The 19,269-nt window shown below is 45.5% G+C and overlaps 1 protein-coding gene across 1 annotated transcript in view; it reads right to left on the bottom strand.

Moving 5' to 3' along the window:
- Positions 1-19,269, bottom strand: part of dhx30 (DEAH (Asp-Glu-Ala-His) box helicase 30) — a 27,715-nt gene extending 8,446 nt beyond the window's left edge. Inside the window, exons 1-16 of the mRNA XM_062994409.1 lie at positions 19,098-19,269; positions 16,024-16,151; positions 14,728-14,838; positions 13,107-13,261; positions 10,611-10,719; positions 9,334-9,483; positions 8,175-8,327; positions 5,992-6,474; positions 5,523-5,900; positions 4,356-4,431; positions 4,162-4,266; positions 3,150-3,325; positions 2,712-2,918; positions 2,448-2,529; positions 1,783-1,976; positions 171-321 (exon numbers count right to left, since the gene is read on the bottom strand). Of these exons, the coding sequence (XP_062850479.1) occupies positions 171-321; positions 1,783-1,976; positions 2,448-2,529; positions 2,712-2,918; positions 3,150-3,325; positions 4,162-4,266; positions 4,356-4,431; positions 5,523-5,900; positions 5,992-6,474; positions 8,175-8,327; positions 9,334-9,483; positions 10,611-10,719; positions 13,107-13,261; positions 14,728-14,838; positions 16,024-16,151; positions 19,098-19,269 (2,830 nt within the window). The remainder of the gene's footprint in view (positions 1-170; positions 322-1,782; positions 1,977-2,447; positions 2,530-2,711; positions 2,919-3,149; positions 3,326-4,161; positions 4,267-4,355; positions 4,432-5,522; positions 5,901-5,991; positions 6,475-8,174; positions 8,328-9,333; positions 9,484-10,610; positions 10,720-13,106; positions 13,262-14,727; positions 14,839-16,023; positions 16,152-19,097) is intronic.

The following is a 19,269-nucleotide window of genomic DNA, read 5'->3' as shown; positions in this document are numbered from 1 at the left end:
TCAGGAGTGGAAGTCAGCATCAGCAAAGAAGAAGCGAAATGAAAACTGGTAATTGGATATGACTACATTGGGATGAAAATTGTGAGGAAAATGTATTTAGTAAATAAGAAAATGTGGAATTAAATGTGTCTGGCTTTAGTCTGGCTTAAATCTGACAGGAAGTGACTTGCCGTGTATAAAGCGTAGACTGGCTGCTGAAAGACTGTGAGAGTCCAGGTAGTCCAGCCGACCACGCCTGTCCTGCAGCTCCCGCCAGCCCTGCACCGCTCTACTGAACACCAGATAATCACTGCAGCTCGAGCCACTCAAATCTTCTTTAACCTGGGGAGAGACAAAACGTAACATACGTGCGTTTTTAATCCATCGTCCACCATCATCGAACAGCTACAATAAATACGAAGCGCAGCAGCTTTCGATTTTCATCTGCTCTTAGTGATCTGTACAAAAAGTTAAATATACAGTGGTGTCAAAATTTAATCGCCCTTTCTGATTTCTGCCTTGGCAGCAATGACAAGAGAGAGAGAGAGAGAGAGACAGTCAGTCCTGGATGCCCAGAGAGGAGAGAATGTGTCAACACTGCTCTTCAAACCAAATAGAGACAGAGCTGCACTTCCTCACTGAATGTACAAAATACACACAAATTCAAAACCAATTTTTTACCAAAATCAACAAAATTATCCCCAATTTTAATTCGCTCTCAAACCCTGACAAGCTGCCCTACCTACTGGGGGAGCACAGAGTGAGCTGCACACTCGCAGCTCTCTACTTACACACCTGCCACCAGGTGAGGGACAGTGAGTGACCTTATACTGTATCTCATACACACTTGCACATACTCGCACACACACACCATCATACACACACACACACACACTCAAATGCACACACACCATACACACACCATACACACACACACACATACACACACACACACACTCAAATGCGCACACACACACACACCCCATCACACACACCCCATCACACACATCCCATCACACACATCCCATCACACACATCCCATCACACACATCCCATCACACACATCCCATCACACACCCCATCACACACCCCATCACACAGACAAACAAATACTTTTTCCACACATGCATATATACACTTTATATACTTGTTCCAATTTGTTTGTTATTTTTAAGGCTAATTACTAATGTTATTGAACATTCTTTAAATTAATATAAATGTTTATGTATGCAATTATTTTTTTTCATTTATTTTCTAGTTTGTAAATGCACTTTGGCAATACAAATGTGAATATTTGCTAATAAATATACACTAATAAAGCACTTTTGAATTTAATTGAGAGAGAGAGAGAGAGAGAGAGATAAACTCCAGTTGGCCTTGACTTGCTTGTGTGCCATACTGGGACTGCAAAAAAGTGCAAAAGATTACACCAACAATTAATGTCACAGTTGGAAATCAAGGATGCCCGGGTGGTGTAGCGGCCTGTCATGCTAGCCCATCACTGCTGAGATAATGTTTCAAATCACACGTCTACACAAACATGATTGGATATGTTTTTTTTGCAGGGGGGAGAACCTGACCAGGATGAAGCAGTTGATGGACAAACAATAACAGATGCAGTTAGGCAATTAAAAAAGGGAAAGTGAAATTTTATAAATAAATATGGAACTAAACCCATATTAATAGATATTCATCAGTGGATTTTACTTCCATGCATGTAAATAAGGAATGAGTCAAAAAGCTGAATCAGATCCAGACAAAACACAGAGAAATGTAGAAGATGAAATGTACTGTGTGTGTGACCTTTACGACAGCAGCACGGTTCTGCAGACTGTTCTGGAACGGGTCTCTGGTCAGACAGGCGGCTACAGACAGCATGGGCAGAGCACAGCGGAACAGAGACGACAGGACCAGGAGCTTCCCCAGCCGTGGGTCACATGACATACAAGCCACCCGCTCGCCCAACGGAGTCAGACATTCGGACCCATCCAGCACTCCTACAGATGGGAAGGAAGATAGATAGTTAGATAGTTAGATAGATAGATAGAGTTAGTTAGATAGATCGATAGATCGATAGATAGATAGATAGATAGATAGATAGATTAGATAGATAGATAAGATAGATAGATAGATAGATATAAATAGATATAGATAGATATAAATAATAGATAGATTAGATAATTAGATAGATAGATAGATTAGATAGATAGATAGATAGATAAATATAAATAGATATAGATAGATAGATAAATATAAATAGATATAGATAGATATAAATAATAGATAGATTAGATAGATAGATAAATAGATAGATAGATAAATATAAATAATAGATAGATTAGATAGATAAATATAAATAGATATAGATAGATATAAATAATAGGTAGAATGTGGTTTTAATGTTATGGCTGATCGGTGTATGTATGTGTGACATTTTCACTGACAGTAAGGCACAAAAGTAGCCTCACCAATATCCTGAAGTGTCCTCACGGCATCCTTCACCGCCCCTTGTTCTGGAGAATCCATCACCTGAGACAGAAAGTCTGCAGCCTGGAGAACAAAACACATGAAAGAAAAACAAACATTTAACTCAGTAAATCAAACAGAACACAACTGACCTGTACAAAAATAAAAATGACTTCTAAAGATTTTACGTTGATTATTGAGACTTTCTGTAAAGCTGAGTCTCCTACACCCCCTCTGTAAACTATGGTACAGCCCAGTGTACATACCTTACTCTGAGGACTGTAGATCTTGGCCTGGACCACCAGGCTCTCCAGGGGGGTGCGCAAAATCTCCGGGATGGGAAACGTGGACATGGCTTCCAGCTGTTGTCGGGAAAACAAGTGATAGGCGTGGCCGGGTTGGCATCTACCCGCTCTCCCTTTCCTCTGGGTAACATTCGAGCGCGAGATCCAGACTGTGTCCAGACATGAGACCTAAACACAGAGAATTTTGGGTACATATTAACTTAACAACATGCTGATTATAGTAGTGCTTAAAAACCTTTTCAAAGTCTGGGCACTCCTGTTAATTATTTCCCACTTAACGGTAGCCCAAAATGTCATCCAGAATTTAGAACATTGCAGTATGTTGTACATATTTATTTATCACCAAGATCTCAAAACGTCTCTTGAACTCTTGCTCTTTTGAATAGCCACTGGTCTCACCTTGGTCCTGGGATCGTAACTCTGCTCCTTTTGGGTGCCCAAATCCACGACATGAACTATATCGTCGATGGTGATGGACGTCTCGGCGATGTTGGTTGCCAGGACGATTTTGCGCTGACCCTCTGGGGGGCGCTTGAACACGACCTGCTGATCTGCTACAGACATGCTGGAGTGCACTGATGGAGAGAGACAGGTGGGGAATCGAAGGTGAAACATGACGGCAGGTGAGTCAACAAGAACTTTGGACAATGAACAGGTGTAGATTTTTCAATTAAATAAAAACACTATTTTTCTAACCAAAGCAGATGTCACAATGATGCCCCCTATGCATTTAGTCAGCATGAGAGAACCAAGTCTCCTCCTGTAATGCAGAATCTTGAAACAGAATATTGTGGCGACCGGTCGGCTTGCTGTTATGGTAAGGTCTCGCTGCCACTCACAACCTGCTCGCAACGCCTTTCACACTACACAATTTTAAGTCCGCGACTGATCCAGATATTTAACAAGCTAGATATTTTTCTTCAGTCGGTGAGCTGCTTGAACAGTTCACACGTAGCGAACGAGGGCCGAGCTTTGATCCCCGAGCTGCCTTGAAACAGATCTGGTACCATTCTAAAATGAGATTTGAGTCCGTTCTATAGAGACAACCTCCAAATCTATGTTGACACCCCTCCTAATGATTGTTGTTTCTGCCACATTCATTGCTAACAGGTGTATAAATTATATAAGGTAAATGATGTGTTTATTCACATTTACATTTTGGCATTTAGCAGACGCTTTTATCCAAAGCGACTTACAGTACAGTTACATTATACAGTCTGAGCAATGAAGGGTTAAGGGCCTTGCTCAAGGGCCCAACAGCAGCAAACTGGAAGTTGTGAGGCTTGAACCAGCGACCTTTTGATTACTAGTCCAGTACCTTAACCACTAGGCTACAGTTTGCCCCTGTTTATTATATCTGATTGTTAAGAAAACCTGACCAATCAGGAGGGAGATGATCGACTGTTCTTACATGGTAAAATCAGACAGGATCCTGATTTGAAGTCCGCTTTCTCCTCCAGCTTCTGCTGCACGGCTTTAATATCCTGCCAGCCCGGCAGAAAACACAGCACAGCCCCTGCAGACCCCGGGACATGAGGAAAAACATGAACAAAGACATTTTACAACCAAAAAAAACTAGAAAGACTGTAAAGTAAATGTGTTTACCAGGCTCTCCGCGTGTGTGAATGCGATTAATCACATCAGCCACCAAATCAAGGTCTGGTGTCGGATCATCCAGTTCCTTCTGTCACCAAAAACAAGAGAAAAATACATTCATTCCACAGGTAAACATCATAGTAATAACCACAATTAGATGGTCAAGGTCACAGTGGGTCTGGCTTACCCGGAATCACCGGGTGCAAAGCAGCAACACACCCACACAGGACCCAGATATGATTTTTTTAATTAGGATTTTAACGTCATGTTTTACCCACTTTTGTTCCATTCATGACAGGACAGGTAGTTACTGGTTACCCATGATTCATCAGTTCAGTCATGGACAATTTTGTATCTCCAATTCAGCTCACTTGCATGTTTTTGTACTGTGGGGAGGAAACCGGAGCACCCGGAGGAAACCCACGCGGACACGGGGAGAACAGGCAAACTCCACAAAGAAATGACCCGGACCGCCCCACCTGGGGATCGAACCCAGGACCTTCTTCCTGTGAGGCGACAGTTCTAACCACAGAGCCATCAAATCGAATCCCTAGAGGTGGTGTCGGCCGGTCGGGCATCTACATGCGGACCGATTGGCTGTGTCCCAAGATTGGCGTCCTGTCTGGGGTCCGTTACTGTATTGGGCCAATTAATACCGGAGAACCAGGACCCACAGCGACCCTGATCAGAATAAAGAAGTGATAAAACATAAAATAATAAACAACATAGACATAACAAGCATCTTGCACATCATGTGTGAATCGATGACAGAATTGTTTGTACAAAGGTTCACATACTTTTTCTTCCACTATATACACTGTATGGCCAAAAGTTTGTGGACACCTCACTATGGACATACATTCCGAATCCAAGGGTTTATATACCTTGCAGCTAGAATGAACCTCAACCCAAGGCTATTTACAAGATTTTAGAGTATCTGCTGGAATTTGGGCCCATTTAGTCATAATAAAGCATTTTGTGAGGTCAGACACGGCAGTTGATGTTCCGATTCATCCCAAAGGTTTATTTTAATGTGGTTGTAACCAGGGTTCTGGAGTTCAAGCCAAATGTGCACACAGAACAAAAAAGGTCCTTCCCCAAACCTTTGTCCCAAAGTTAAAAGCAATGGGAGTGGGACCGTCCACATACTTTTGACCCTACAGCGCATCCGTCTACTTTCCTCACCCGTCTGTGCGCCACCTCTGCGGGTCGACCCATCTCCCTCAGCACGTCCTCGAGGTACCTCTGTCTGACTGGGTGCATGAAGCCGGGTATCTGCACCACGGGGCAGCGGTCGAAGTAGTTAGCGAGGCGCTGCGTGTCCCCGCTGGCACTCATGAGCACCACGCGTAGATCAGGATTTTGGGTGAGGGCGCGGCGCAGCAGAGCCAGGAGCACGTCTGTGTTCACGTCACGCTCGTGCACCTCATCCACCAACACGTGACTCACGCCACGCAGAAACGGGTTTGACTGAAGCTTCCTCAGCAGGACGCCCACCGTGAGGAAGAGGAGCGACCCTCCGCTGGACTCCGGGGGGCGAGACTCCAAACGAACCTGCAAAGAGAATGAGATAATGTGCTACCCACCGACCCACCCTCAAAGTTTACACCAAATTCACTTCAAGCTCTTATAAAATCCGTCATACCTGGTACCCGATGCTGCGGCGCAGGGCGGGGCCCATCTCCTGGGCGACGCGCTCGGACACGGAGACTGCGCTGATCCTGCGCGGCTGTGTGACCAGTATGTTGCAGCGGGCCCCGGCTGCGGCCTTCACTCGCTCCTCCAGCAGGAAGCGCGGGATCCGCGTGGTCTTCCCGCAGCCCGTCTCTCCGGCCACCACCACCACCCGGGACGCCTCCACCGCGTCCACCAACCGCTCCCGATGAGAGTCCACCGGAAGCTCCGCCCCTCGACGCGGCCCGGCCCGTTCCCACTGCCTCGTCAGCTTATCGTTCAAGAGCTCGGCCTCGTCCGGGCTCAAGCTGCGGTACGGTTTACCGGTGATGGCATCGAGGACGGGATCGTCGTCATCGTCGGCTTCGTCGTCCTCGTTAAAGGAGGATCGGTGCCACTCGGCTCGTTCCTCCTCAGCGTCCCACAGCTTCTGAACCTCCTCCTCCACTGGATACTGACCACGAGAAACAGAAATGATGCACTAAACTGGCATACAGAGCACTTTAAAACTGGTCGCAGAACTTCAGTTAGACCCCAGTCATGTTTTACACACTTTGTTCTGTGGGAGGAAACCAGAGCTCCTGGAGGAAACCCACACAGACATGGGGAGAACATGCAAACTCCACACAGAAAGGACCCAGACCGCTCCACCTGGGAATCAAACCCCAGGACCTTCGTGCTGTGAGGCAAGTGCTACCCACCGAGCCACAGTGCTGCCCGAATGGCCATTTTTAAGAAGATCGGGGAAGGCCCTTCCTGTTCCAGCACGACTGTCTCCCTGTGCACAAAACAAGGTCCATGAGGAGATGGTTTGACGACTTTGATGTGAAGAAATTGCAGTGGCCTGTAAAGAGCCCTGACATCAAGCTTATTAAACACCTTTGGGATGAATCGGAATGTCAATGGCAAGCCAGGCATCAGTGCTCTCATCTAACATCAGTGCCTGAACTCACAAAGGCTCTTTTGACTCTGAAGGAGTTATTTTCTCGGCACTTTCTAAGTTTCTAATGGTCAGGAAAACGTGGCGCTAGGGTGGCACAGCAGCCCGATACACTAGGCAGCCACCGCCGAGAGTTCGAGCTTCAGCTGAGCTACCAGCCATGCAGAGCAATCAACAGACAGGGAAAGGAAGGAAGGTCGGTTAGGGTTCTCCTCATTATCACTGTAACAGCAGCTCCTGCTGTATGATTATAGTGGCAGCACAAGAAGTGGAGGGACACGTGGAGTATAGTGTGACTCTCCATAAGACTCTTTTGTGCCGGCTCTGCCGTCGTTGTTTCCTACGGAGTGTGGTGGTGCTGCTTAGCTTGACGCTAAGAACACTTAATAGTCAAGTCAACATACGCTAAGCATTCTTTTGCTGCATGATTTTTGCACTTGCCACTGTGCTCTTAATTCACCTGACTGAACTTTGACCTAGTTTGCAGCTGACGAACAATGCTTAACGTGACTTATTGTATTAAAACAACGAGTGGGGAATTTCATTAGTGGAGAGAACTTATGAGCAGTAATAATTAAGAGACATTTATGTTCCTATGTTGTTCTTTTAATACATTAAATCACGTTAGGCTTTTTAATTAATTTATTTTTTTACGATAAGCATTTTAGACTCTCGGAAAAGCTGATTCTCACAATTTCTCCTCGAGCTGTAACACAAGTTTAAAAGTGAAACAGTGAGGGAGATACAGATGAACATGTGGAGCTTTCAGAATGGATTGGACGGTTATTCCACACAAATGCAGATTCGTCTCTTATTCACACTTGATGACGTCTTACCGCACCGCTCAAACCGAGCACTGTACAAAGCGGCAGTTTGCGCCAACTAAACCGCTTCTCGTGTGAATGCATCCCTAGGCTCTCTGTGAGAATTTGAGAATTCAGGTGTACAAGGGGGTGAGTTCTAGACTATGATTTCTTTCCGATAACGTCGAGTGCTGCAGGCAGCAGTGGATTTGTTATAGTGAAAGGGAAATGTCTTCAATGAAAGTCAAAAGTTCACATACGCTTGTAAATCGTGTTTCACATCATTTTGGGGCGGTGGGGTCAGTAATTTCACAACTGTATGTTTTGTGGCTGAATGATTTAAAAAAATATTTTTGGGTTAATCTGAGTTTATTGTTTAATCAAAGATTATTAAGCCGTTAGAAAACCTACCCGAGTTAAATAATCTTTAATCCTGAGCTCCAGTTCTTCAGGGATGTCCACACGGCAGGGTCTCCTCTCACGCTCTCCTGCCTCCCTCACCTGCTCCCTGTGGTACTTAGCATGGGTAAGAGGTTCATTCTGCTCGTCCAGCAGCCCCAGCTCCTAAACACATCGTAGTAACACAAAATATTTTGAAGTACTTGCAATAAATTTGTATTTTTGTGGCGCATGAGTGGTGGTAACGTGTTCTCTCTCTCAGATCGTGACCTGGCCGGGTGTCCAAACAAATACAGTTGGCTGTATTTGAGAAAGGGAAAGTCAGACCAGGTATCTTTTTGCCACTAGGCCACCACTGTCCCCAATAAGTGTATACATTCATTGTACAGTCAATCGTGTCTGTGTAGGTGCCAGGCCAGTCGATAGCACCACTAGGATTTGAATCTGGATGGTGGGTAGGAGTAGAGGTGGTGGGCTAAAGTAATTGACCACTGTGCCACAATGGCCTGCTGTATAAATTAAATTACATCAAATAAGCTATATTAGCCCAATGTAAAACAGTTTAGGGAAGGCCCTTTTCTGATCCAGCATGACCATATCTAGGTGCAGAAAGTGCGTCTCAAGTTCTCTCTGTGGAAGATGTTTCGTTTATCAATCTGAAATCATTCAGAGTGGCAAATACACAATATCAAAGTATCAGGAAAGGGGGCAATTACTTTTTCCACGTCAAAATCAGTTGAAGAAGACCGATTGCATCATGCTTCCTCTCCACCAATGCCGATCCCCGCTCTGATCGAGGAGAACGAAGCTAACCTCATCACCTACACTTTGACGAGTGCAGTGCAGCTCAGCGTTGTGTACGGAGAGACACACCCTGACAGCACTCTTTTCCCATCTCTGTGCAGGCGCCATCAATCAACCAGCAGAGGTCGTAATTGCATTAGTTATGAGAGAGAGAGAGAGACCCCATCCGGCTTAGTCCCGCCCATATCTGAACAACAGGCCAATCGTTGTTCATGTGGCCACTCAGCCTTAGTCGATAGGCAGAGCTGAGATTCGATACAAAATGTTCGAGATCCAGCTCTGGTTCCAGCCTGTGTTTTTGTGTGTTTTGACCGCTGCGCCACCTGAGCGGCCTGAAGAAAACGTTTTAACCCTGTAGTGGACTCACCTTGAGTTTGAGGCAGGCCAGTGCCGCCGCTCGGGTTTCGGCCTCCAGTCGGCGGCGGCCGCAAGCGTTGAAGCTCATCTCTTCCGGCCAGAGCAGTGTGAGCTCGCACTCCTTTACCTTCCCTCCAACCGTCTTGTACTGCGCCATCGTCTAATGAATGACAGACAAGGAAGTGACTATTCAATGACCTAGCTACGTGCTAGAATAGCAACATGGCTTTAAATAGCAAACTAACGCAAACAGCAGTGTTGCAATCTCATTTAGAGGAAAATCTGACCCAGTTCCCTTTCATTTAAACGATAGCACAGGTGGCGATTCAAACCCTGAATCCCAGTGGTAGTGAGCTAGGTGTACCTTACCGTTTACTGAGCGCTCTTGTTTACATATATACACTGATCAGCCATAACATTAAAACCACCTCATCGTTTCTACACTCACTGTCCATTTTATCAGCTCCACTTACCATATAGAAGCACTTTGTAGTTCTACAATTACTGACTGTAGTCCATCTGTTTCTCTGCATGCTTTGTTAGCCCCCTTTCACCCTGTTCTTCAATGGTCAGGACCCCCACAGAGCAGGTATTATTTAGGTGGTGGATCATTCTCAGCACTGCAGTGACACTGACATGGTGGTGGTGTGTTAGTGTGTGTTGTGCTGGTATGAGTGGATCAGACACAGCAGCGCTGCTGGAGTTTTTAAATATCGTCCACTCACTGTCCACTCTATTAGACACTCCTTGTAGATGTAAGGTCAGAGACGATCGCTCATCTATTGCTGCTGTTTGAGTCGGTCATCTTCTAGACCTTCATCATTGGTCACAGGACGCTTCCCACGGGGCACTGTTGGCTGGATGTTTTTGGTTGGTGGACTATTTTCAGTCCAGCAGTGACAGTGAGGTGTTTAAAAACTCCATCAGCGCTGCTGCGTCTGATCCACTCATACCAGCACAACACACACTAACACACCACCACCATGTCAGTGTCACTGCAGTGCTGAGAATGATCCACCACCTAAATAATACCTGCTCTGTGGTGGTCCTGTGGGGGTCCTGACCATTGAAGAAGAGGGTGAAAAAGGGCTAACAAAGCATGCAGAGAAACAGATGGACTACAGTCAGTAATTGTAGAACTACAAAGTGCTTCTATATGGTAAGTGGAGCTGATAAAATGGACAGAGAGTGTAGAAACAAGGAGGTGGTTTTAATATTATGACTGATCAGTGTATATATATCTTGTGTTTATAAGTAGTTCTGAATGATGTGCAGTGACAGAATTACTTTGATAGTAGAAGACGACGTAGCAACTTGAAGAATCCTGGCCAGAAGTGCTTTGGGCTTTGAGAAGATGGCGAGTGCTTCTGAAACCGTCGGATCCTCTTTCACCACTCTACACCTGACACCCCGATTAACACACAAACACACAATTACAAAGTCAACAAAATTCAACCACACACACTTTGTGGTTCAAATCAGTTGAATTAAATATACACTAATGGCAAACAGCACAAACACCCCTTATATAATAAATAACATGCTTTTAACTTTTTGCCAACATCTGGATAGAGTTCATTCCCTGTTCCAGCATGACGGCCCAGAAGAATATGGTCTGCCGTACACTATATGGCTAAAAGTATTTGGACACCTGACCATGAGCTTGTTGGATGCCCCATTTCAAAAACAAATGGTATTAAAACAGTGACCTCTATGTGATCTTTTCAGCTATAATAATATAATAATAACAGCCAACCCTCTGAGAAGGCTTCTCACAAGATCTTGAAGTATGTCTGTGGGAATTTGTGCCCATTTGATCAAACTAGCATTTGATGTTCCAGTTCATTCCAGAGCTGTTCAGTGGGGCCGAGGTCAGGGCTCTGAGGTCAGGGTCAGGACACTTGAGTTTCTCTTCTTCATCTCTTTATAGAGCTTGCTTGAAGAGGAAAGGGCCTTCCCTAAACTGTTGCTACAAAGTTGGAAGCACATTTTCCTTAAAACTGTTTTTATTACACCTGTTAGCAATTGTCATGGCTGAAACACATACATTTTAATAATTAGAAGGGGCATCCCAAAACTTTTGTCTATATAGTGTATGTGGTGTGAAGGAACTATGGGGACCAACAGAGACGCAGAACTCCTGAGCCCATGTGGCTGTATTCATCACAGTACCACAACGCTTTATTATTAAATGCTGTATGAAAGCTTGAAGCATATTCAGCAGTGGTTTCTCCATGTTTTTTTTTACATCTTTTTACACTATTATGTATAATAGGAGGTGAAAGACCTACATTTTTAACAATCTTGGGTTGAGAATTGTTCTTTTCGAACAGATTGGCAATTCCCTCTTGAAGTTTGGCACAAACTGGTTATACCTAGTTCACACTACACGATTTTTGCCCTGATTTTCACTCGCCGACCGGTCTGCACTAGGTTTGCCGGCTCGGGAGCAACTCGGCGATCAAAACTCAGCTCTCAATCGCTGTGTGAGAACTACTCAACAACTCAATCCGAGCGAATCGAGATTTCTAGCTTGTCAAATATCTGGATCTGAGTTGCCCGACTGGCAATGAGTGCTATGTCGAACAGCCAATGAGCCAACGCAAGATACGGGGTGAGGGGAAACGCAGGGGAGGAGTTGTAAAAATACATTAATAATAATACATTATGCCGCTCGGTTGGCGCAGCGGTAAAAACACACACTGGAACCAGAGCTGGGATCTCGAATACATCGTATCGAATCTCAGCTCTGCCTGCCGGCTGAGGCTGTGCGGCCACATGAACAACGATTGGCCTGTTGTTCAGATGGGCGGGACTAAGTCTTTCTCTCATGACTTGTGCAATTACGACCTCTGCCGGCTGATTAGAGGCGCCTACACAGAGATGAGAAAAGAGTGCTCTCAGGGTGTGTCTCTGCATACACAATGCTAGCCTGCACTGCACTCGTCAAAGTGTAGGTGACAAGATGCATACGGCATGCTGCCCACGTGTCGGAGGGGGCGTGGGTTAGCTTCGTTCTCCTCAATCAGAGTAGAGCTCGGCATTGGTGGAGAGAAAGCATGATGCAATCGGGCAATTGGACGCACTACAAAAAAGGGAGACAAAGGGGAGAAAATGCATAAAAAAAAATAAAAAAATAATAAAAATAATAATACATTATATTTGTAATGCACTTTACATTTGAAGCAAATCTCAAAGTGCCAAAAAGGTGGGACAGGGGCATAATATAGTTTATATCAGAATACATCAGCACACACACAAGCTTTACAGTATTTCTGACCTTATCGTTCTCTACAAAACACCCACGCTGCATTGCAAAAAATATTTATTAACCTCCAACTCACTATAGAACAATCCCTGCTGGTCATGTAGCCAAATCCACTCAGATTCATTTATTTTTTCTCTTTGATTTTACGCTGCACATCAGCGCACAAACTTTGATCTCTCGCTACTTGTTGATGTGCATTTTTGGACGTGGTATCATTAAACCCCTCGTCACATCTCGCGTGTGTTTTCATGACAAAACGTAGTTTGGGAGACCAGAGAAGCTCGCCTGTGATTCCAGTTGGTGATAGATGGTGTAGTGTGAAACCCCCTATCACCGATCAGTCGACTTGAAAGACTCCCGATTACAAGAGATCCAGTCATGTAGTGTGAACTGTACAGCGACCTGACGACTTGGAAAGTCGTGTAGTGTGAACTTGGCATAAGAAATCATGAATATACCAGGATTGTCAAGTTGGAAACATGAAGCTCTGAATCAGGAATGAACGTGTGACCCACCCTGAATTTCCTGCAGCTCCGCTTATCCTGCTCAGGGTTCGCTGTGGTTCTGTTCTTTCACCCACAAACAGGTCTTCCTCTGCACTTCTCCATCCAGGCTGCCTGGCTAATCTCCGACTGGGCAGCTGATTCCTCGGACCCAGAACTCCCAGTTCCTAAGCACACAAAACATGCAGTCATGTGACTAAGAAATGCAAACTGATGTGCAATGCTTTCATTCTCGCTCATTCACTCGCTCCCTCACATTCACTGGCTCATTCACTGGCTCGCTCACTCATTCACTCTCTCGCTTATTTACTCTCTCACTCATTTACTCTCTCACTCATTTACTCTCTCACTCATTTACTCTCTCACTCATTTACTCTCTCACTCATTTACTCTCTCACTCATTTACTCTCTCACTCATTTACTCTCTCACTCATTTACTCTCTGGCTCACTCTCTGGCTCACTGATTTACTCGCTCATTCGTTCACTTGCTCGCTCGCTCGCTCACTCACTCACTCACTCACTCACTCACTCACTCACTCACTCACTCACTCACTCACTCACTCGGTCACTCACTCGGTCACTCGGTCACTCACTCGGTCACTCACTCGGTCACTCATTTACTCACTCGCTCCCTCACTCACTCGGTCCCTTACTCGCTCCAACACTCGCTCATTCACTCGCTTGCTCCCTCGCTCACTCGCTCACATTCACTGGCTCACTCACTCCCTCACTAACTCACTTACTCACTCATGCTCTCCCTCACTCGCTTGGTCCCTCACTCACTCATTCGCTTCTTCACTACCTTACTTGCTCATTCGCTCGCTCCCTCACTAACTCGCTCGCTCCCTCACTAACTCGCTCGCTCCCTCACTCGCTCCCTCACTCACTCGCTCCCTCACTCACTCGCTCCCTCACTAACTCGCTCCCTCACTAACTCGCTCGCTCCCTCACTCGCTCCCTCACTCACTCGCTCCCTCACTCACTAACTCGCTCGCTCCCTCACTCGCTCCCTCACTCACTCGCTCCCTCACTAACTTGCTCGCTTCCTTACTCGCTCAACCAAACACTGCCAGGTTATAAGAAGTGGCCACAGAGTGGACACGTGTTGGGGGGGTGATGCTTGATCAGGTCGGAATTGAGCGAGCAGCAGTGGATTCACAATCGGGAAGTGGAAATGAATAGATTGGGAGATAAACGACTGCTAAGATCTCACGCTCTCAAATTCGAATCACAGCTTTGTTATCGGCCAGCCGGGCATCTACACAGACATGATTGGCTGTGTCTGAGAGAGGGTGGGACAAAGGGTTTCCTCACTACTGCTGCAATTGCAGCCTCTGCAGGCTGGTCGATGGTAACTGCACAGAGACGGGGATCAGTGTTGTGTATGGCCTTTCTCGATCAGGGCAGGGGCCTGCAGCAGTAGAGGCAAAACTGGGAAATGGATACAACGCAAGTGGGAGACAAAAGTAGAACAGAATACAAAATACAGATGACCCCCAGCTAATTTGTCAGTAATAAAAATTGACCATAACATTTCTGATTAATGCAGCTCTAATAATTATATACGCAGTGTTCTCAAGACCCCCCCCCCCCCCAAAGTATTTTATAAGGTGTCATAAGCTCATCACTTACTTTCAACCTGTGGCAGGCAGCAGCTGCAGCACGTCTTTCCGCCTCCATTTTTCGAGAGCCGAACCCCTCCATTTCGATCTTCTCAGGCCAGTGTAGAGTTACCTTCGCCCTCTGACATAACAGCAACAACAAACGCCCAATATAATTCAATAAAAATCTGAGCATTTTATTTGTTTACATTGATGTGACACTGATTACAAATCTGACTGTGTTCACCAGGCAAGATTTTTTGTTCAGTTCCCTCTCAGATTAGGGTGGTCGGGTGCTGCAGTGGTAAAATATGCTAGCCCTCAATCACTGAGATGTGGGGTTTGAATCTCGATGGTGCTATCGGCCCATTGGGTGTCTACACAGACTGGCTAAGCCTGAAGGAGGTGACTTGTCAGTGCGCTCTCATTTTATCCAACTTTGGAAGTGGCAATAAGGAGGGCTGCGACAGGAAGGGCTTCATCCTCAGATATTCGGACCAGAATGATTTGCTGTTTTGACCCTTTAATGTGGGAGCAGCAGGCGCTCAAGTGGCGCAGCGGTAAAACACGCTAGCAAACCAGAGCTGACATTTCAAACTCGTCGTTTCGAGTCTCAGCTCTGCCACTGGCAGGCTGGGCGCCAACACGAACAACAATTGGCTGTTGTTCATACAGGGTGGGAGTCGAACAGAGATTCCTCATAACTGACGCGATTATGACCTCTGCTGGCTGATTGATGCTGCCTGCACAGAGTCGAGGAATAATACGTTGATCAGGGTGTGGCTCTCCGTACACAAACCTGATCCACATATGAACTCGCCTCGAGCAGGTAAAAAGATGCAGTCGGGTACTGAACGGAGGGGGCGTGTGCTTGTCACGGCTCTCCTCAAGCAGGGCAGAGATAAAAAAAGAACTCACTTCTGACCGAGGAGGGCCATATAACTGACACGCGCCCCCTCCACCTGCCTCAAGCGGGTTCATATGGAGATCTGTATCACGCACAGAGAGCCACGCACCATTATCCACCGCCTCTGTGCAGGCACCATGTATCAGCCAGCAGAGGACGACCAATCGTTGGCTGTTTAGGTGCCCGGCAGGCCGTTATCAGAGATGAGATTCGAACTCACAAGCTTGAGATGTCAGCTCTGGTGGGCTAGGGTGTTTTCCCACTGTGCCTTTACACACAGATTCACATGAGCAGAGCTGAACACGCAGTCAGACTCCACACTGACACAGAGCAGCTTTAGCGTTTAGGTTCTAATGTGTAACAGTTCTGTCGTTCATGATTTTAATAATAATTAAATCAATAAACTGATCCACACTGTACCTTGACCTCTCCGTCTGTACAGCTGTACTGGATGTAACGAGACATGTCGGACAGTCCCAGCGATCTGGACAGAGCCGAGTACAGGAGACTCTTCGGTTCAGGGAACTCGGTAAGCAGGTCTGGCTGATCTGGTGATTAAAAACAGAGGAAAATTGAGTCATGTGACTGGATCTGCTTTCAAACTTACTAGGTGTCATTCAAATTATTTTTACCTATTACTATAAATTTAAAAAATGATAATTTAAAAATGATTTAAATGTCATTTTTTTTGTTTTTAGAGAAAAAGTATACACAGGTAAACCACCCAAACATTGAGAGAACATACCAAACTACCAGCTGTGCCACCATAATAATGATCATAACAACAATAATAAAAACAATTGGGACAGAGCCGGGCTCATTTTCACACACTATCTAGTAAACTACAGCTAGTAAAACTTTCAAACTTAATCTGGTGCCCTACAGCTAGTAAATTAAGACAGAGCCATTCCAGTATCTACACACTGTAAAGTAAACTACATGTGTTTAGTTGTCACCACATGCTGTTTTATAGTAAAGCTATGAGCTCTGGAGATACCATGACCTCTAACCATGACCTTAAGCTCTTTCCACCAAGTGCCCTACTATGAAGTGCCCTACTATTAAGGGGGCACTATATAGTGCATTTAAAAGATCAACAGTACCAATACTGAGAAACACAAGCTGTATTAAACTGTATGTACAGTTTCCACACTATCTAGTAAACTGAGACACAACCTTGCTAGATTCCACACACTGTCTAATACACAGCAAATAGTAAACTGGTACAGAGCCTTGCTTGTTTCCACACACTATCAAGTGCACTACAGCTAGTGACGTGAGACACAGCCTTGCTAGATTCCACACACTATCCAGTAAACTATAACGAGTGAATTGAGACAGAGCCATGCTGGTTTTCACACACTATCTAGTGCACTACAGCTAGTGAAGTGAGACACGGACTTGCTAGATTCCACACACTATATAGTGCACTACAGCAAGTAAAGTGAGACAGAGCCATGCTAACTTTCAAACTTTATCTGGTGCCCTACAGCTAGTGAACTGAGACAGAGCCATTAATCTATCTACACACTGTAAAGTAAAATGAGAAAAATTCACAGCTAGTGAATTTGGACAGATCCTGGCTAGTTTCTCCCCACACACACCCACACACACACCCACACACACACACACACCCACACACACACCCACACACACACCCACACACACACCCACACACACACACACACACACACACGAGTGAACTACAGCTAATGAATTAGGAACTTGCTCACTTCCATAGTTTTCAGCCAAACCCAGGGGCTATTTATAAACAAAGAACCCACAGACATAGAAAGAACATACCAAAACACCAGCTGTGCCACTTTATTATTATCATTACTATATTAAAGTGGCACAGAGGACAGTAGTGGTGGCTTCCAGCTCCAAACCTCGGGTTCCAACCTGATCTCTGAATGCTTTCTGTATGGAGTCACTCATTTATTTGTTCTCACTCAGTCACACAATGAGGCAATTTAAATCTACCTAATGGCATGTTCTGGTAGGTTTGTTTATTAGGATTGTAACGTTACACTTTGGTTACATTCATGACAGGAACGGTAGTTACTCATTACACAAGATTCATCAGTTCACAAGGTTATATCCAACACAGTCGTGGACAATTTAGTATCTCCAATTCACCTCACTTGCACGTCTTTGGACTGTTGGAGGAAACCGGAGCACCCGGAGGAAACCCACGAGGACACGGGGAGAACATGCAAACTCCACACAGAAAGGACCCGGACCACTTCACCTGGGGATCGAACCCAGGACCTTCTTGCTGTGAGGCGACAGTGCTACCCACTTAGCCACCGTGCCGCCCTGTTCTGGTAGGTAAACCCAGAGAACACTGAACCTGGGTCACTGGGGCTGGGCAGCACCAACACACAGTAACATCTCAAATGCAGTCTGTATTAGATAAATGTGTTCATTTGCCACCACATGCTGTTTTATAGTAAAGCTATGAGCTCTGGAGATACTGTGACCTCTAACCATGACCTTGAGCTCTTTCCACCTGGTGCCCTACTATGGGAAGATAAATTAAGATTTTCACACACTATACAGTGCATTTAAAAGATCAACAGGAGTAATACTGAAAAACACAAGCTGTATTAAACTGTATGTACAGTTTTCACACTTTCTACTAAATTGAGACAGAGCCATGCTGGTTTCCACACACTGTAAAGTGCACTACAGCTAGTGGGCAGTTGTAGCCTATCGGTTAGGGCACTGGACTAGTAAGCAGAAGGTTGCTAGTTCAAACCCCAACACTGCCAGGTTGCCACTGTTGGGCCCTAGAGCAAGGCCCTTGACCCTCAATTGCTTAGACTGTATAACTGTAAGTCGCTTTGGATAAAAGCGTCTACTAAATGCTAAAAATGTAAATGTAGTGAAGTGAGACACAGCCTTGCTAGATTCCACACTCTATCTAGTGAACTACAGCTAGTAAACTGAGAGAGCCGTGCTAACTTCCAAACTTTATCTGGTGCCCTACAGCTAGTGAATTGAGACAGAGCCGTGCCAGTTTCTACACACTGTAAAGTAAACTACAGCTAGTGAAGTGAGACACAGCCTTGCTATACTCTACACACTATCTAGTGCCCTACAGAGAGTGAATTGAGACATTGCCGTGCTATATGACACACAATATACAGTGAACTACAGCGAGTGATTTGGGACAAAGTTGGGTTAGTTTCCACACACAATCTAGTACACTAGTCAGTGAATTGAGACGGAGCCAACACACTATCAAGTGCACTACATTGAGTGAATTGAGACGGAGCCTTGCTAGATTCAACACACTATCAAGTGCACTACACTGAGTGATTTGGCACAGAGCCGTGTTAGTTCCCACACACTATCTAGTGCTCTTCAGATAGTGAAGTGAGACAGCCGTGTTAGTTTCCACACACTACCTAGTGCACTACAGCGAGTGATTTGAGACAGAGCCGTGCTGTTAGGTTACTAGTATGTACTGCCGTCCTGAATGAGGTTACCTGTGTTGGTATCTGAAGCGGGCTGGTTTTGGGGATGAGCGGTTCCGGTTCTGCTCCTGTACCCGCTCACTCCGGTCCATTCGAAGCCGGTTCTGCCCCTCGCATTCACCGCGTTACTGACCAGCCGGTACAGAGTCCTGATGCGCATGACGTTCAGACAGTGCGCTGCCAT

This window comes from Trichomycterus rosablanca, chromosome 4, assembly GCF_030014385.1.
Source record: "Trichomycterus rosablanca isolate fTriRos1 chromosome 4, fTriRos1.hap1, whole genome shotgun sequence".
NCBI classification, from domain to species: domain Eukaryota; kingdom Metazoa; phylum Chordata; class Actinopteri; order Siluriformes; family Trichomycteridae; genus Trichomycterus; species Trichomycterus rosablanca.
The sequence above is the reverse complement of the archived record's forward strand: the minus strand, read 5'-3'. Positions and strand labels throughout refer to the sequence as shown.